Source organism: Trichomycterus rosablanca, chromosome 16 (assembly GCF_030014385.1).
Source record: "Trichomycterus rosablanca isolate fTriRos1 chromosome 16, fTriRos1.hap1, whole genome shotgun sequence".
Taxonomy (NCBI): Eukaryota; Metazoa; Chordata; class Actinopteri; order Siluriformes; family Trichomycteridae; genus Trichomycterus; species Trichomycterus rosablanca.
Genome location: NC_086003.1, coordinates 13543935 through 13560840, shown reverse-complemented (window position 1 = coordinate 13560840; position 16906 = coordinate 13543935). Strand labels below are relative to the sequence as shown.

The following is a 16906-nucleotide window of genomic DNA, read 5'->3' as shown; positions in this document are numbered from 1 at the left end:
GGTTTAAGGTTTGTGTTTAGCAATTTAACATTTTTCCCTTGTGTAGCATTCACGTTTACTGGTTAATCTGCACTATTAGGCAGTCCTAGCAATCCCACGGCAATTCAGTTAGCAATCGCTTAGTCAAAATGTCCAATTATTCTATCATTACATTTTTGAGTGTTATTTAATGACTGCCATGAAATGTGGTACTTTTCTTTACAAGTCTATGAAAGCTGTGAAGTTTGAAAAACTATGACAGTGAAATTAAGCAAATTTAAAGTATAAAAATAAATAACAGTGTCCTTTAAATCATAACCCTTACCGCTTTTGCCAGCTCACTTTCAAGTTCCTGCAGTCTGGTGGAAGAGCCCTCTAGTTTCTGCAGGTCTGACTTGATGTTCTTCAACTCCTGCTGTTTCTTGGCCTGTATGTCCTTCTTCAGCTCAATGGTCCTCTCCAAGCCTGTCTTTTTATCCCGTATCTCATCAGTGCTCTGCTGCTTTTGTGCTTCCTTTTCTTGCATCTCAAGCTGAAATAAGGTTTAGCATTTACCAAAAAGATTCTGCTGCTTTAAATGATATATAACAATACAACAATAATAATCTTAATTGACTATTTTTTCAATTTTACTGTAAGCACGGGGGCTTGGGGTGGCGCAGCTGTAAAACACGCGAGCACACCAGAGCTGACATGTTGAGCCAGCGAGTTTAAATCTCAGTTTTGCTAGTGGCAGGCAGAGTGCCTATACGGACAAAGACTGGCATGTCCGACTGGCAAGACTGCCAGACGGGATTACTCATAACTGCTGCAATTATGAGCTCTACTGGCTGGTCTAGGGTGCCTGCGATACAGATCTCCCTGGTCAGGAATTTAGGTCAGCAGCAGGTAATCGGGTACAACAAGACTGGGAGAAAATTGGGAAAAACGCATAAAAAAAGCCACAGGACTGTAAAGCCATAGGGATGTAACGATGCACCACAAGACAGTTAAAAATCGGTGCACATGTGCCACGATTCGAAACGCTATTCACCTCGCCTGGTTGACGGCACTTCACAAAGTTGCCAGGTAGGGGATTTTCCAGCCAAATTCATTTGAGGATACTTTCTTTATTTGTATTATTCATTTATTTCTATGTTGGATTTGTTTTAAAATTTAATTTCAGGTTTTTTTTACACAATAAGCAATATTTGGCATAGTTTGTACCTACCTCATAAATAAAAGGGCTTTCATTATTTAGATAAATAAAAATAAGCACAAATACAGTATTTTATTTTATTTTTTTTTAAAAGAGAAATAATAAAAGGAAACTTCGTGAATCGTATCGCATCGTGGGTAGAGTGTATCGTTACATCCCTAAGAACTACGCTACGCTACATGTGACTAAATGAAGCTTTGCTTGTGAGGCAGACTTTCATGTACACGTTTGCTCTGGTTTCTGTGAATCTGCGAACTATGATTTTAATGCCACATCACAACCATTATTGGATCTGGCAGAGAAGGGGCTAGATACCAGTCTTAACATCCAAATTGCGTCTGATGTCCATGTTAAGAGCTATATGTCAGATACTGATGTTAATGGCAATGGTTTTCTACCAAGGGATTGACAACAGTATTGGTGCATAAATATTTGTAATATTATTTTCTATCCATTGGATTACTTTTGGACTGGATTGGATTGTATTACTTTTGCACATCTTACTTTGCTTTTCGGCTGTGCCCATATTTAGCAGATTTATGCGGATCAATCTGGTCGACATGCCTGATTTGAGATTGATACCTGTTATTAAACTGGATGCCCTTCCAGAAATATACTCTTCTTATTTTATCTAGGCTTGAGACTGTCACTGAGAACACACTGACAAGTGCACCTTCCAATGGCTAGGCTGTCTGGCCATCTCCCCACCCAGACACAGCCAATCATGTCAGTGTAAACTCCAGACTGGTCGATAGCACCACTGAGATTCAAATTTAAGATCTCATCAGCAGTGATCTAGTATTTCACCAGTGCACCACCTGAGCACACATGCAACTTGAACGTAATTAAATTAAATATTTACTTGCATATATGTCCATCTGAATTATTTTAAAGAACCCACAAACAACATGTACAATGCTTTCATCAACAAAACATCAAACCTGTGCTTTAAATGCTTACTATAACCCTGTTGAGAGCCTCTGTCTCCTGGTCTTGTCTCTCTTTGACCTGTCGGTGGAAGCTCTGGAGCTGTCTTTCATTGAAGGGAGTTCTGTCATAGCCTTCCAATTCCAAGTAAGAACCAAGAGACTTTACTTGAACATCTCTGTTCTTTAAATGTAGAGCATGCCGGTCTGCTTCCATCTGAAGACGTCCTTCGATGAGCAATAAAAACAAAAACTGCTGTTTAAGGAGCTGGGTTTTTTTTTTTACATTAAATACAATATTAGGTTACCTGTTTTAACAGGTAACTAGAAACAAAAGTATGTAGTGTAAACGTTAATAAATAAAAATAATGAAGTACCCTGTTCAACTAGCAGGTCTGATTTAAGGTGATTCATCCTCTGGCACTCACGACCTGCCCTCTCCAGGTTCCGCTGGCATTCAGTCAGTTTCCTCTCTTTCTCCCTCACTGTGCGCTGGTGGTTCTGGTACATCTCCTGCAGCTGCTCGTCTGATCCTTGAAACACCTACCAGGAAGCAAAACATCCCAATCTTTAGTATACTTCATTATTCATAATTTATTCCAGTAGTAATCTTTTGGGTTGTGCCTCACCACTAAGGCTCCAGGTATAGTCCTGCACCTAAAGAATTGAGAATGAGCCCAATTTGCAGGAGGCTCAACCAAGGTAGAAGAATAGTGTGGTTAAAAAGCAACAAACAAAAAGGGTAATGGTAAAATAAACAGGTGTCCAAAATAAGAGAACAAAGAAAAGAAATGCAACACAAAACCACCCGCAGGCCACAACAGAGAAAGTGGATAAATAGAAAAATAGAGCAGTCGTTGTCGAGCAGTGGTTGTCAAAATATGGCAAAGTGCTCACCAGTTTAAAAAAAAAAAAAAAAAAAAAAAAAGAAGAAACAAAAAACAAAACACACCAGTAGAAAAAGCAGGTTGCAAACAGAGGAGCTGGCAAATCTGTGTGGAAGAAACCGTGATAAATAGTAATACTTCCATCTGGAGCAAATTAATGCTCACTAAGGCATAGGTCACTGTCAGTTAAGAAGAACTGACATGTCAATCATTTGAGCCTCTATGCCCCCTCTGCCGGCCAAATTTGGGAATTTTTTTCTATTTTATTTATGCATTTTCTCCCAATTTAGCATAGTCAATTTGTCTTCTTCTGCTGCTGGGGGATCCCTGATTGCAGTTGAGGTGGGTATATTGCTGCTTACGCCTCCTCCGGCCTGCGCGCAGCCCCTAGCGGAAGCTTTTTCACCCATGCATTCTGAACAGGCGCCTCTCTATCCGCTAATCCTGGGTCCTTACACAGCGCTTGAAGACCCCACCCATATAGTCTGGTCATCCTGCCCAAACAGAAATGTGTCTGCTGCAGGCACTGCCAATTATGCCCGCTAGATGGTGCCCAGTCGACCAGCGGCAACACCGAGCTTCGAAACAAGGAGTTCAGAATCTCGGCACTGGTGTGCTAGCGGAATATCCCGCTGCGCCACCTGGGCGCCCAGAAGGTCACTATTAATAAATAATGCAGCAACTTGGTTCTGTTGTTTAAAAATAAGACAGACTTACAGACAAACTCAATTAAAAAGGAAAAAAGAAATAATGTGTAATAATATGCATAATGTGTTATGTGAGCTGCTATTCACTAAACCGAAACACAACAAATTGTCCAATCTCATCCCAGAATAAATTAGGAAAGCTATGCCCTAATAAAGTGTACAGAACCTGAAACTATTTGAATATTACATGCATTTGATATTGTCCAACTTTAACAGTTGTTTTACTGCCAGCTGTACCATACACATTCCTTTTTCTGTGTTACCTGTTCCATCTTCTCTTGTAGTTCCTGATTGTCGTCTTCCATCTGTTTCTTCCTGCTGTCCAGAGCCTTGATGTCATTATCCAGCTTCATGACTTTTCCTAAGTTGTCATCAATGTCATTTAACCGGTTCTAAAAATGAACAGAAAACAAGATACTGAAAGTAATTGAACACAAACCCCAACAGCTACAACAGCCCAGTGTGTCCACGTCGCACCACAACCCTGACCAAGATAAAGCGGTGGTAAATTGAATGGCTCAGAATGTTGTGTTTGTGTGAGTCACATTTGAATTTGAACTTACATTTGTGCACTGAGTGAGTGTATGGATGTAGGAGTGTGTATATGTGGGCGTGCATGCACTTTGGTACTTTGTGTGGATAATTCCTACCCTGACAGCAAAGATGCATTAAAACAAGTGTAAACTTGGTTGTTAAAGCACTTACCTCCATTGGATCAATCTGGCTTTCAATTCGTTGCACGCTCTCTTTGGATGCTGCTAGCTGTGCTTCTTTAGTGGACAGCAGTTGCTTGATCTCCTCAGCCTTCTCCTTGTTCTGCTTTAGATATTTAAGCTCCGTCTGACAGGTCTTGACAGTGTTGGACTGCTTCAGTCTAAGCTGCCGAAGACTTTCCAGCACCTTAATGTACCTTTGAAAAATAAAATGAGACAAAATGCAGTGACAGGTTAAATTGGTTATGACACTGGTTAAAACTTTACTAGATAACTCACTTTTTCAATGTTCAGTGCCAGTCTGGGTTAGGTTCAATTCATTACATTACATTACATTACAAACAGGACCAGGGGACAGACCCGAGAGATATACACTTACCTTGTTGCTGAGAAAATCTCATCAAATTTCTGCTTAAGGGCTTTTCCTTCACTTAAAGGCCAGTTAGACTCCTCTTGATGGCAGAATATAACATGATTAAGGACTGCTTTGGAAACTCCCAGAGCTGAAATCATCTCACGGTCTATTTCTGCACACTTTGAGCTCAGACTGACCTTTTCTCCATGCCTGTGAATTACACAAATTATAAAAACTGCAACCCATAAGCAAAATATGCAACCCATAAGCAAAAAAAAATTTTTGTACAACAGACTTGTTAGGAGGTCTGTATGCATATTGTTTTCAGTGGATGCCAAGGGATGGTCTACAGCAAACACAAACACCACCACAGATGTTTTTGACAGGATGTGCATGTTGGCCTAAAGTTAAGTTAACAAGGGCATTTTCTGCAGCTGTCCAAAATACACTCTTAGCATAAAAGACTGCTGCTTCATTTTCGTTCAATGTGAATGACTAATTAGTAGTCTCCTATTGCCGTTGTCTTGCTGACACACCACCACTGAGATCTGGGTTCGAATATCAACCATGATTACCTACCGGCTGGTCGTCTACATGGACATGATGGGGAATGGCTGAAGTGTTGCAATGGATTGGCAACTGTTTGTTTCCATATCTGTCTCCACCAAGTCTGTGATTTGCTCCAGTTCATTGTCTACACCAGGGGTGGGCAATTAAATTTTCCAAGGGGCCACATAAGAAACTGGGACTGTTGTGGAGGGCCGGACCAATAAGGTGAACTTAATTCTGCTCAATATTAATTTTTATCTCTTTATTTACATTTACATTACATTTTCACCATTTAGCAGACACCTTTATCCAAAGCGATTTACAATACAGTTACAGTATACAGTCTGAGCAATTAAGGGTTAAAGGGCCTTGCTCAAGGGCCCAACAGCAGCAACCTGGCTGTGGCGGGACTTGAACCAGCGACCTTCTAATTACTAGTCCAGTACCTTAACCACTACAACTGCCCACTCTTTATGAAAAGCAGTAAATTGTACAGTTCTAATAAGCTGTTAATGTTTAGATGTTACAATCAGAAAATTAGAAGTAGGCAGAGTAAAAACATCAACATTATTTCACTATTTAAACAAACAAATGCAAAAAACTAAAACAAATGTGAACAAAATGTGCAGGTTTTTAAACTTTACACTATTTATATATAGTTTATAGTTATAGTTTTGAGTCTAATTACCTCATTTGTTTTTCAGTCCTTTGTTATTGTTGGATATTATTTTTAAAATCACAAAGCTGGTCCTGACTGCTTCAGTTCTGGATGTGTTAAACTTTATAAAAAAGTCCTTGTTGCTTTTGCAGTTTAGTTAGTGAAGCTTCAGGTGTGATGCTCTGCATCGTTCATGTTCTTGTATTTCTGTTTAGTACCGTAACAGCGATTTAAAGCCTAAATTGTGATCGTTAAACAGCTTTACATCTGACTTCAGTGAATAAATACTTCAGAAGTTCATGTCTTGTTAAAACTCGACCGTCAATCACACTCAGTTCTGTTCGCATTACGGTGAAGCTGATACACTTGCGCACACAGCGCTCCTGTCAAAATCAATCCTGTTGTATTGCATGTTTGATGTACATTTATTTACATCAAATTTTTAATTGCCACGAACCTCGTGCGGGCCGGTTGGGGATGTGTCAATACAATGTCCAGTACAATGCCCAGGTCTGGTCTACACCTATTTTATATTGTGCTGTGATTGTTGTGGTGTGTACCTCTGTTTGTTCTTTGTTACTGGCCATTTATTGCCATTTACGTATGTGTACAAAGCATTTTAGATTTGTCCGGGGAATACTATGACTGCTAGTAGACTGACCTTTATGACTATCAGGTCTGGAAAAGCCCTAATAAAGCAATTGCAGATTAGATGCCATCCACCTTATTTTTTTATTAGAATTTTAATGTTATGTTTTACACACTTTGGTTACATTCATGACAGGACAGGTCGTTACTGGTTACACAAGATTCATCAGTTAAAATGTAATCAAAGTTTAGTCAAACACAGTCATGGACAATTTTGTATCTCTAATTCACCTCACATGCATGTCTTTGGACTGTGGGAGGACACCGGCGCTCCTGGAGGAAACCTATGCAGACAATGGGAGAACATCCAAACTCCACACAGAAAAGACCTGGAATGCTCCACCTGGGAATTGAACCTGTTTATATGTAATACTCCTAAAGGTTCCCTTTAGACCAAAGAAGGCTGAGTGTATAATGTGCATCATTCAAGACCTGCGCTGTCTGAATATTTTATTTGCTACTTGAGAGACTCACGGTCAACTATACTGTGCATGAAAAGCCATGCTATAAACTGTTAATACCCCACCACTGTATCAGATCTGAACAGATTTCCTTTTCAATTTTAATCAACATTAGGTTTATGAAACAGGGCAGCAGTATCATACGGTGCATGACCAGTGATTAAATGAATGTTCTAACAAATTTAAATAAGAAGAACAATCTGTAAGATTCATAATACCCACTTTATTCTGGTGATGACTCCTTCAAGAGTTTTAAACTCAGCTTTTTTGCCCTTTTGTGTGCTCTGCATGGAGCGCTGAACAGCCAGTGGCTCTCCGTTGACGTCTCTGAACTGCAGGCGAATCTGAGCACGGACATCAGTTTCATGGGCATCCTGAAGAAATACAGTATAAACAAAAACTTGCTTAGATTATATTAGTTTTAATCCTAGACTAAAAAACGTAATTATATTTATGCATTTTCTGCTTTTCTAATCTAGTCATATCTAATTCCCCAACTGTCACTTCATCAGGTGCTGCAGACACCCACCCTGAACATGATGACAAAGTTGCAGATGCAGCAGCAAAGAGAAACCTGTTCAACTAAACCATTCTTAGACACAGCCACTTGTATTTGTGTGGGCCAAAAGACTCCAACTGCAGACCTACAGAGCTCCACGCCACTGAAGAGCCAATCAATTTGCAGAGCTCTAATTCCACTCAGGAGCAAAAGGATTCACATATTGTTTAACTCTTACGCTAAATAATTCAAAACCCAGCACAGTTCCTGTCCATCAAGTATCATTATTTTAATAAAACTTACAGATAAATTAAGAGTGAATCACTGTTCATTTTTCTATCACCTTAGACATCAAAGCAATGTGGATCTCCAATGCAAGTCAGAATTTATTTATTTGTGCCATTTTACTCTGATTCATTGTTATTTTTTTATGTATATAAACGCAAAATCAATATAAAATACTGTCACTAATAGCTTGTTTTGATAGCTAGTACATCAACCTAGTACATCAACTCTCAATGCGTATTTTCACGTTCAAAAAGTCCTCATCATGTGACAAAATATTGTAAACTAACTGGTTGTTTAGTGGAGCTCTTCAATTTGAGTGGCTACTTAGAATAGGATAAGTAAAAGGCTCAAGGTCTGTTAGAAAAATTAAGTAAGTAAGTATTACTGTACAATACTTAGATAATAAATATAATAAAGATATGTAATGTGATATAATAGACAAATTATAAAAGTGTCCCGTGCATTAAATAGTCACAGATGTGCAATTTAGGTTCCATAAACAGATGGAAAGACCATGCTTCAAGAGTCTGTCCTGATAGTGCTGGTAGTAACTCAGTGTGAAATGATGTCCCGGCACAGTGGAGACGAGTTATACAGTGAGATCGGTGTTGGTACAAATGATTTCCTGTATTGTTCTTTCTTTCAGTCTGTTACTTAAAGTGCTCCGCTGTCTGACTAGGAGGTCATGAAGTGGGTGTGATGCACTGTCCAATATAGAAATGAGTTTGTTTTAAAGGAGTGGAGGTTTGTTTTAAGTGGAGGTCTGCAGCTGTACCCTTCTCGTGTGGGCACCTGGTCAATCGACAGCACAGCTGAGATTCTGACTCAAGCTTGAGTGACTGAAAAAACCTTTAATGTTGAATTGCTATTCAAATAAAAATTCAATGTCATTACATGCTGGCCCTAATATGACCTGTTACCTTGTTGGATATTACAGTCAATCTGTTTTAAACATGACAATCATCCTAAATGAACAATGTGTTTCAAATGTCTAACCTTAGGATCATGAACGAAAGTATTTCCTTTGCTTCCGGGTGGAAAATCTCCAGAAGTGACATATTTAAGGCACTCAATGATGGTCTGAAAAAAAACCCCACAGAGGATTATTAGTACTGTTTTAGTACACAAGCGATTAACAAAAGTGATTAATGTATAAACACATGATAATTGGCTGCATTAGCTGAAAAATCTTTGCACAATGCACACAGGGTATTGTACATTATGTTTAACTGTCTTTGTATAATTAACTTAAAGTGGACAGTGTTACCTATGATAACAATGAACTTTAAAACTATTCCTTTAAAACTATTGTTTTCACAAAACAAACAACCTTTAAGCATCTCGCCTTGAGCTTTCTCACTATATTTAAAATCTTGTAACAATTCTGAACAATTCTACTGTAGCAGCATAATTTATAAGCTGTGTCTTTTTGTGAATGGATCCCACCTCCTGTTATATATCCACAAAGCTCTTGCCAATAACTATTACTGTTAAATAAACCAATAGGTAAAAAATTCATAGGCCTCATTTAACATGTGCTTAGCAGTTCCATAGTTTAAGCAGGAAAACAAATGCAATCTTCTACACTCCTGGATCTCTGTGAAGAAACAGGGTTTATGTGTGCTGTGAGCACTGTCACCTCACAGCAAGAAGCTCCTGGGTTCAATCCCAGGTGGGGCGGTCCGGGTCCTTTCTGTGTGGAGTTTGCATGTTCTCCCCGTGTCTGCGTGGGTTTACTCCGGGTGCTCCGGTTTCCTCCCACAGTCCAAAGACATGCAAGTGAGGTAAATTGGAGATACTAAATTGTCCATGACTGTGTTCGATATAACCTTGTGTGAACTGATGAACCTTGTGTAATGAGTAACTACCGTTCCTGTCATGAATGTAACCAAAGTGTAAAACATGACTGTGTAGAAACAGCAAAAGGTAAATACTACAAAAAGGTAAGTGTGCACCAGAAACACAAGTGTGTTGATATTTCTTTGTTGCTGTTATACTATAATTTTGGTATATTAACATCTTAGCTGTACTACAGTCACCAGACTCTGTATTTTTTCTTTTAACACAGTTAATTATTTCTATGCTATTATTATACACTATATTGCCAAAAGTATTCACTCACCCATCCAAATCATTGAATTCAGGTGTTCCAATCACTTCCATGGCCACAGATGTATAAAACCAAGCACCTAGGCATGCAGACTGCTTCTACAAACATTAGTGAAAGAATGGGTCGCTCTCAGGAGCTCGGTGAATTCCAGCGTGGTACCGTGATAGGATGCCACCTGTGCAACAAGTCTAGTCGTGAAATTTCCTCGCTACTAAATATTCCACAGTCAACTGTTAGTGGAATTATAACAAAGTGGAAGTGATTGGGACCGACAGCAACTCAGCTACGAAGTGGTAGGCCATGTAAAATGACAGAGCGGGGTCAGCAGATGCTGAGGCACATAGTGCGCAGAGGTCGCCAACTTTCTGCAGAGTCAATCACTACAGACCTCCAAACTTCATGTGGCCTTCAGATTAGCTCAAGAACAGTGTGTAGAGAGCTTCATGAAATGGGTTTCCATGGCTGAGCAGCTGCATCCAAGCCTTACATCACCAAGCGCAATGCAAAGCGTCGGATGCTTCTCGTCCAACATCAGTGTCTGACCTCAAAAAATCCCATAAACACACTCCTAAACCTTGTGGAAAGCCTTCCCAGAAGAGTTGAAGCTGTTATAGCTGCAAAGGGTAAGCCGACATGATATTAAACCCTATGGATTAAGAATGGGACGTGCGTGTGAAGGCAGACGAGCGAATACTTTTGGCAATATAGTGTATCTGCAGTCTGAATACAATTCTGAACTCTTTACATAAACAGCTGGGGTAAAACGTTTGTCCTGTGTGTTAAAGAGAACAAACCAAAGCTTATAATATTAGCTTATCTTTTTTTTATTTTTTAATGTCTAAACATGTTTTGTGCACCAAAATGCCTTTACAAACCGTTTTGCCCGCTCCATTGGGTCCGACCAGAACAGTTAGGGGACTGAAGAATGTTATCACTTGCTTGTCTTTGTCTTCCACACCAAAGCTCCTCACTCCAAGGATGCTCATCTTCTCTATTTTCGACATTTTGGTAGTTTCTGTCCTCCTGCAGGCAGTTCTTAAAGTAAAATATTGGTATCAGTTAGTAATAACAATAAAAAATGCCCTGATGTTTCTGCGAATTCATGATGCAAGTTGATATAACAGATAAACATTCCCACATCATTACTGAACCATCTTTATACTAGATTGTGGGGATAGCATTCTTCTGGTCACAAGGCACACATTGCTTGTACCAGATAAACTGCTGATCCATACTTCTAAACAGTTTCAGTTTTGATTTGTACATCCATAGAACCGTGTCCTAAAACTCTGTTCTAGGACACGGTTCTATGGATGTACAAATCAAAATCCTCGCCTGCATGGCTGGATTTTAACAAACTCAAACACTGCCACATCATCCCACTGCTGCATTCTCTTCACTGGCTTCCTGTAGCTGCACACGTTCAGTTTAAAACACTGATGCTCATGTACAAAAACAAAAATAGACCAGCTCCAAACTACCTTAGAGAACTCATCACACCCCGCTCTGTACCATGCAACCTCCGAGCCACTAGTCTCACTTGCCTTTATCCTCCACCCAGAACTCAGAAAGACCCAGAAAGACACACATCAAGGCTCTTTTTTGTACTAGCACCCAAGTGGTGGAACGAACTTCCTCTGTCTGTCCGAACATCTGAGTCTCTCGCTGTCTTCAAAAGACTGTTTAAACCCATGTATTTACTAAGCACTTAAGGTGAGGACTTACTAACACTCCTACTTTTATTAAGAAAAAAAAAAAAAAACACCACAGGGTTTCAGCAGATTTGTGTTCTTGGACTGTTGTCTGCTTAAACTAGAGTAGGAGATGTTTACTGTGAAAGCACTTCTGTAAATCGCTCTGGATAAGAGCGTCTACTAAATGCTGAAAATGTAAATGTAAATAAACGTACTATAGTATAGCCACATCAGTTTAGCTGTTTAGCAAACTGACTGAACGGGACTGCCTTTTATATTTCCTATATAGATGCATTTGTGGGTATACAACTATTAAATGTACCCTCCTTTACCCCAGCCATCTATGAAACATGACCTTGTTAACCCGATATAATGAGGGTGGTGAGCCAATATGTGGTGTTTTTTGCTAATGTATCTGGTGCAGCAACAAATCATTTATAAATGGCTTTTTTGTATATTAACACATACCCTATTAACATATGATGCAGTAAGAGACTATAGGTGTGTTCGAAAACCTAGGGAGCTGCCTTGCTGTCCTACTGCCTACATAGGCAGCTGCCTCAGTAGAGAGAATTCTAATTCGATGACTTATAGGGCATGTTATTCGAACGCGCTACTAGGGCTGTCGCGGTGAAAGAATTTCCCCTTGCGGTATTTAGCGTGGTTCAACACCGCGGTATGCGATAATATCGCCTTTTTTTTTTTTTTAAACTTACTTAATTTATCTGGATATTAGAGCTATATAAACAAGCTTTTTTGTTAGGCTATGATTCGGTATATTATTGCTTTATAATGACAAAGATGAGACAGCTTTAAGACAAATCAAATGCATGTTTATTGTTAAATACAGAACAGAGCAGGGATGCGCGTCTTTTCTCTATTAAAAAAAGGTTTAAATTGAGCTTCTAGCCTAGGCTAGATATACACTGTGAAACGAAAACAAGCAAACTGTTTAGGCTAAATATTTTAAATGCACATCTAATCAAAATATGGTAAAAAAAATAAATAAACCTTTCATTTAGAATAAAGTCTGTAAGACCTTAAACCTGCGTTATCATGCGTGCTAGAAAAACCAACATGTTCACCAGATGTGGTTCCAGAGAGGATCTGAGTGGGGTAGCGATGTTCCCGACGGCACTAAAACTCTCTCTGATGGTGTGCTCGTTACACTAATACACACGTACTCTACCTGCATGCGACTTTAGAGAGCAGAGGAAATCTAGCCTGGTTGTTGCGCCACTATTAACCATCTATTTAGTAGGTATAATTAACATAACAATATACAGTATACTACATTTCAAGTTATTATTCGTTTCAATACATTTTTATTCAACGAAAAAATACATTTAAATCATTCCAGCAAGAGAATATTTGCAGGCTGCAATGCCATATTAACCGTCATTAAGTGTTTTAGTACGCCAAGGCTTTTTTAAAGTTTGAACATAGTCTAAATTACAAGTATTTTATTGAGTGTGAACTCGATTTGATCATTAATAAACTTGCCTGTAATTAATGGTGTCATTGGTTCCATCTTAAAACACAAAGCCTGACACTCAGCAGCAACACATGCGAACAGTTGGCAGGAAAATGACGCTCTTAGCTCATTATAAATTTCATTATAAATTTATTTAACATTTATTATGCCCGATTGTAAGCGAAAAACAAGATGGACCCTGCAACAAGAAGAAAAAAAAAAAAAAGAAAGAAAAAACGTGAACATCGTGGTGTTGTGGTTGCTTGGCATGCCCTGCAGTTGGCTGGTCTATACCGCGGTATTTCAAAATTGCGGTTAGCGCGACAGCCCTACGCGCTACTTAGACAGCGATTCCATCGGGTTTCGCTTACTAAGCTAACACAGTTAGCATCTTGCAATTCAAACCAATGGGATGGGGTGGCACAGCGTGCTAGCATGTCAACTAACATCTCCCTCCGTGTACCGAAAACGGTTAAATTCGCTGACAAGCCCGAACTTACAAATAAACACACTTATACAAGTTTATACAAATTAAAAATCAACAATAATTTATTTACATTTGAAAATAACTCTGTTCGTTTCTCCACACCGTCAGCCATGTTTTTTTATTTTTCTGTGAGAGAAGAGCTGCCGCACTGAATGCTGGGATTGCCTTGATCACTAAGGATGCTCACTCGTTCTTGAGTCAAAATGACATTGAAATTTTAAGATGCCTAACTAGACAGCATATTAAGGCATCTAGGATTTAGAACAGCCTCATTCTCGGAAGCGAGCAGGATGACGTAAAATGCTGTATATGTAGAGAGCTCACTAGCTTTTCGAACACACCCTATATCTCTTTGTTTTGTTATCTGTGTGTTAAATCTTAGTGACAGTTTCTGATCACAGGATGCTATTTACATATTTTTGGTTGAAGCACACTTCTTCCAGCATTGACAATGATTTGTTTTAAAATCCCAACAACAGTGCTGAACCTGCTACATTCATTCCAGTACAACACAAACTACCATTGTACAACTTTGTAGATCTCAAAGGGGTACAGAGAATGGTCCATCATCCACAAACTAAATACTATGTGTTCAGTTCGGATCCCTTTCCACTGGTGGATGAGGTAGAGTTTGTTTGTTTGTTTATTAGGATTTTAACGTCATGTTTTACACTTTAGTTACATTCATGACAGGAACGGCAGTTACTCATTACACAAGGTTCATCAGTTCACACAAGGTTATATCAAACACAGTCATGGACAATTTAGTGTCTCCAATTCACCTCACTTGCATGTCTTTGGACTGTGGGAGGAAACCGGAGCACCCGGAGGAAACCCACGCAGACACGGGGAGAACATGCAAACTCCACACAGAAAGGACCCAGACCGCCCCACCTGAGGATCGAACCCAGGACCTTCTTGCTGTGAGGCGAGATGAGGTAGAGTGGGTGACATACTATCACAGAGCAACTACTGGGATGCAGTTAGTACTTGTATAACCAAAAATTGCACTACACTGTTTAAGTGTATGCAGCTATATCGGTTACACCTTGGCAGCTTGGTGGGTAGCACTGTTGCCTCACAGCAAGAAGGTCCTGGGTTCAATTCCCAGGTGGAGCGGTCTGGGACTTTTCTGTGTAGAGTTTGCATGTTCTCCCCATGCCCGGGTGGGTTTCCTTCGGGTCTCCGGTTTCCTCCCACAGACATGCAGGTGAGGTAAAATTGTCCATGACTGTGTTTGACAATAAACTTGTGTGTAAATCTTATGTAACCTGTAACTACCTGTCCTGTCATGAATGTAACCAAAGTGTGTAAAACATGACGTTAAAATCCTAATAAAATAAATATCAGTTACACCTAGTTGAGGCGATGTATAAGTGCTTTGCCCAATCAGCGCTGTCTCCTAGCTTAATGTTTACAGTCAGCTAGTTAGCCAGAGAGCTAGCTACACAGAAACAAGTTCAACAAAGTAAAACCAGCCAAACACAAACATTCATTTTCAGACACTCACCAAAATATAACAACAACAATACATTTCTTCTTAAGTCTTAACCGTTTTAATGTTACAATAATAAAAATAAATAGTTGGTATGAATACAATACATACTTAAACAGGATGGAGTGAAGGTACTGAGGTAAACTGCAATGTAGGACCGTCCTCTTTTCCCGCGGAGTGACTCTGACGTCTTTCCGCACTCAATGCGCGTGCGCAGAGAGACAACCTTCAGACTACAACAGCCACAATGCACCAGTGGTCAGGCTCCAGTGACTTATATCAGTGGAGTAGCTCAACAGAAAGACTCGACTTTTTCTTCATTTCTTAATTAATTATATAATATTACATTGCCTGAATACATTGCAATTTGATTTGTGTATTGTAACATAAAAGTAGATTATTTAATGCGTGACTCCTGACTCCTCCTTCAGTTCAGTCACTGAACCGACTCCTCCGTAATTTTTTTAATAATTTGTCCTAAATATGTTTTTTTCTTTATAATGTTGTCAGACAAGAATATATAAATATATGTAGTTTGAATGCATTGAGAGCCTGTGTTCTATTCTGAACAAAACGCGACTGGACTCAATGATTCGATTTTCTTAAAAACGGCTTTTCATTACTCACGTGAAAGTCCAAACGCTTCCCAGTGATTTAAATGCGTGCTGACTCCTGACACCTCCTTCAGTTCAGTCACTGAACCGACTCCTCTTTCAAGTATTAAATAATTTGTCCTGAATTTTTTTTTTCATTATAATGTTGTCAGACGAGAATATATAAATATATGTAGTTTGTGAGCCTGTATTCTATTCTTAACAAAACGCGTCTGGACTTAAAGAGTTTGTCATAACTCACCTAAAAGAGCCGACTCAGAGAGTCGACTCATTCAAAACGACGCATCTTCTCTGGGAGCACAAAAGTACTTCAACAAAGCTGAGATTGTGAGATTCAAGTACATAAACTGGTAGACCAGATATTCACCAGGATTTTATTCACTGTGCAGCTGGACAAAGTTTCCAAATATTTCATTAATTATTTTTCCTTACTATGGCTGGAGTTAATGCAACGTTTTATAAACTAATGCTGTATGTGTATTTGTGATCTTTTACAGTTCTTGTATGACGTTAACTTACTTACTAAATGCATTCTAATTAGACATGTTCAAAAGTAGAATCAATTGCGAAACCCATTAAGACAGCTTAGATATAACAAAAGTTATATACAATGTTTTAAATAAATAAAACAGTTGATAAGTGTATGCACTTCCTTTTTGCATTGGAGAACTTTTTAACATCACCAACCACTTTACACTGGGCAGGGCTGCTGTAAGTCCAGTGACACCCAAAAACACTGGGTACAAGGCAGAAATACACCTTGGACTGGGTGGCAGTCAATCGCTGGTCAACTAGCACTTGCTTTCTAGTAGACCTTCTGCATGTTTTTTGAGAGGGAACCAAAATACCTGGAAGAAACCCATGTAGATATGGGGAGTACATGCAAAACTTTTCACAGACAGTCAGATAGAAGATAGAACCCAGGACCTTAGGTACCAGCTTGCTGTGGCACCCATTTTACAATTTCTGTCACAGTTCCCCCTTGCAGCGGAGTACTATAAAGGAGAGTCTATTTTCAACCTATAGAATTTGGAGTGGACATTTATGATGTGAATTACATTTTTTTCAAAATAATTTTGGAAATGATATTTACATGGATTAATAGTGAATGTGAATACATAAAAGTGTCATTTGAGCTGAATCAAATATTTTAGAATAGCTAAT

General features: G+C 39.1%; 1 protein-coding gene across 2 annotated transcripts in view; it reads right to left on the bottom strand.

The window, feature by feature from the left end:
- The window catches only part of rad50 (RAD50 homolog, double strand break repair protein), a 56273-nt gene extending 40979 nt beyond the window's left edge, over positions 1-15294 (bottom strand). Inside the window, exons 1-10 of one of the 2 annotated variants that reach the window (XM_063011631.1) lie at positions 15240-15294; positions 10854-11013; positions 8865-8948; positions 7304-7455; positions 4790-4975; positions 4403-4607; positions 3961-4089; positions 2481-2646; positions 2138-2331; positions 305-511 (exon numbers count right to left, since the gene is read on the bottom strand). In XM_063011631.1, coding sequence (XP_062867701.1) covers positions 305-511; positions 2138-2331; positions 2481-2646; positions 3961-4089; positions 4403-4607; positions 4790-4975; positions 7304-7455; positions 8865-8948; positions 10854-10982 — 1452 coding nt within the window. In that variant the 5' untranslated portion in view covers positions 10983-11013; positions 15240-15294. The remainder of the gene's footprint in view (positions 1-304; positions 512-2137; positions 2332-2480; positions 2647-3960; positions 4090-4402; positions 4608-4789; positions 4976-7303; positions 7456-8864; positions 8949-10853; positions 11014-15239) is intronic. The other variant, XM_063011632.1, reaches the window with a different exon arrangement.
- Between the last annotated feature and the right edge of the window lie 1612 nt (positions 15295-16906).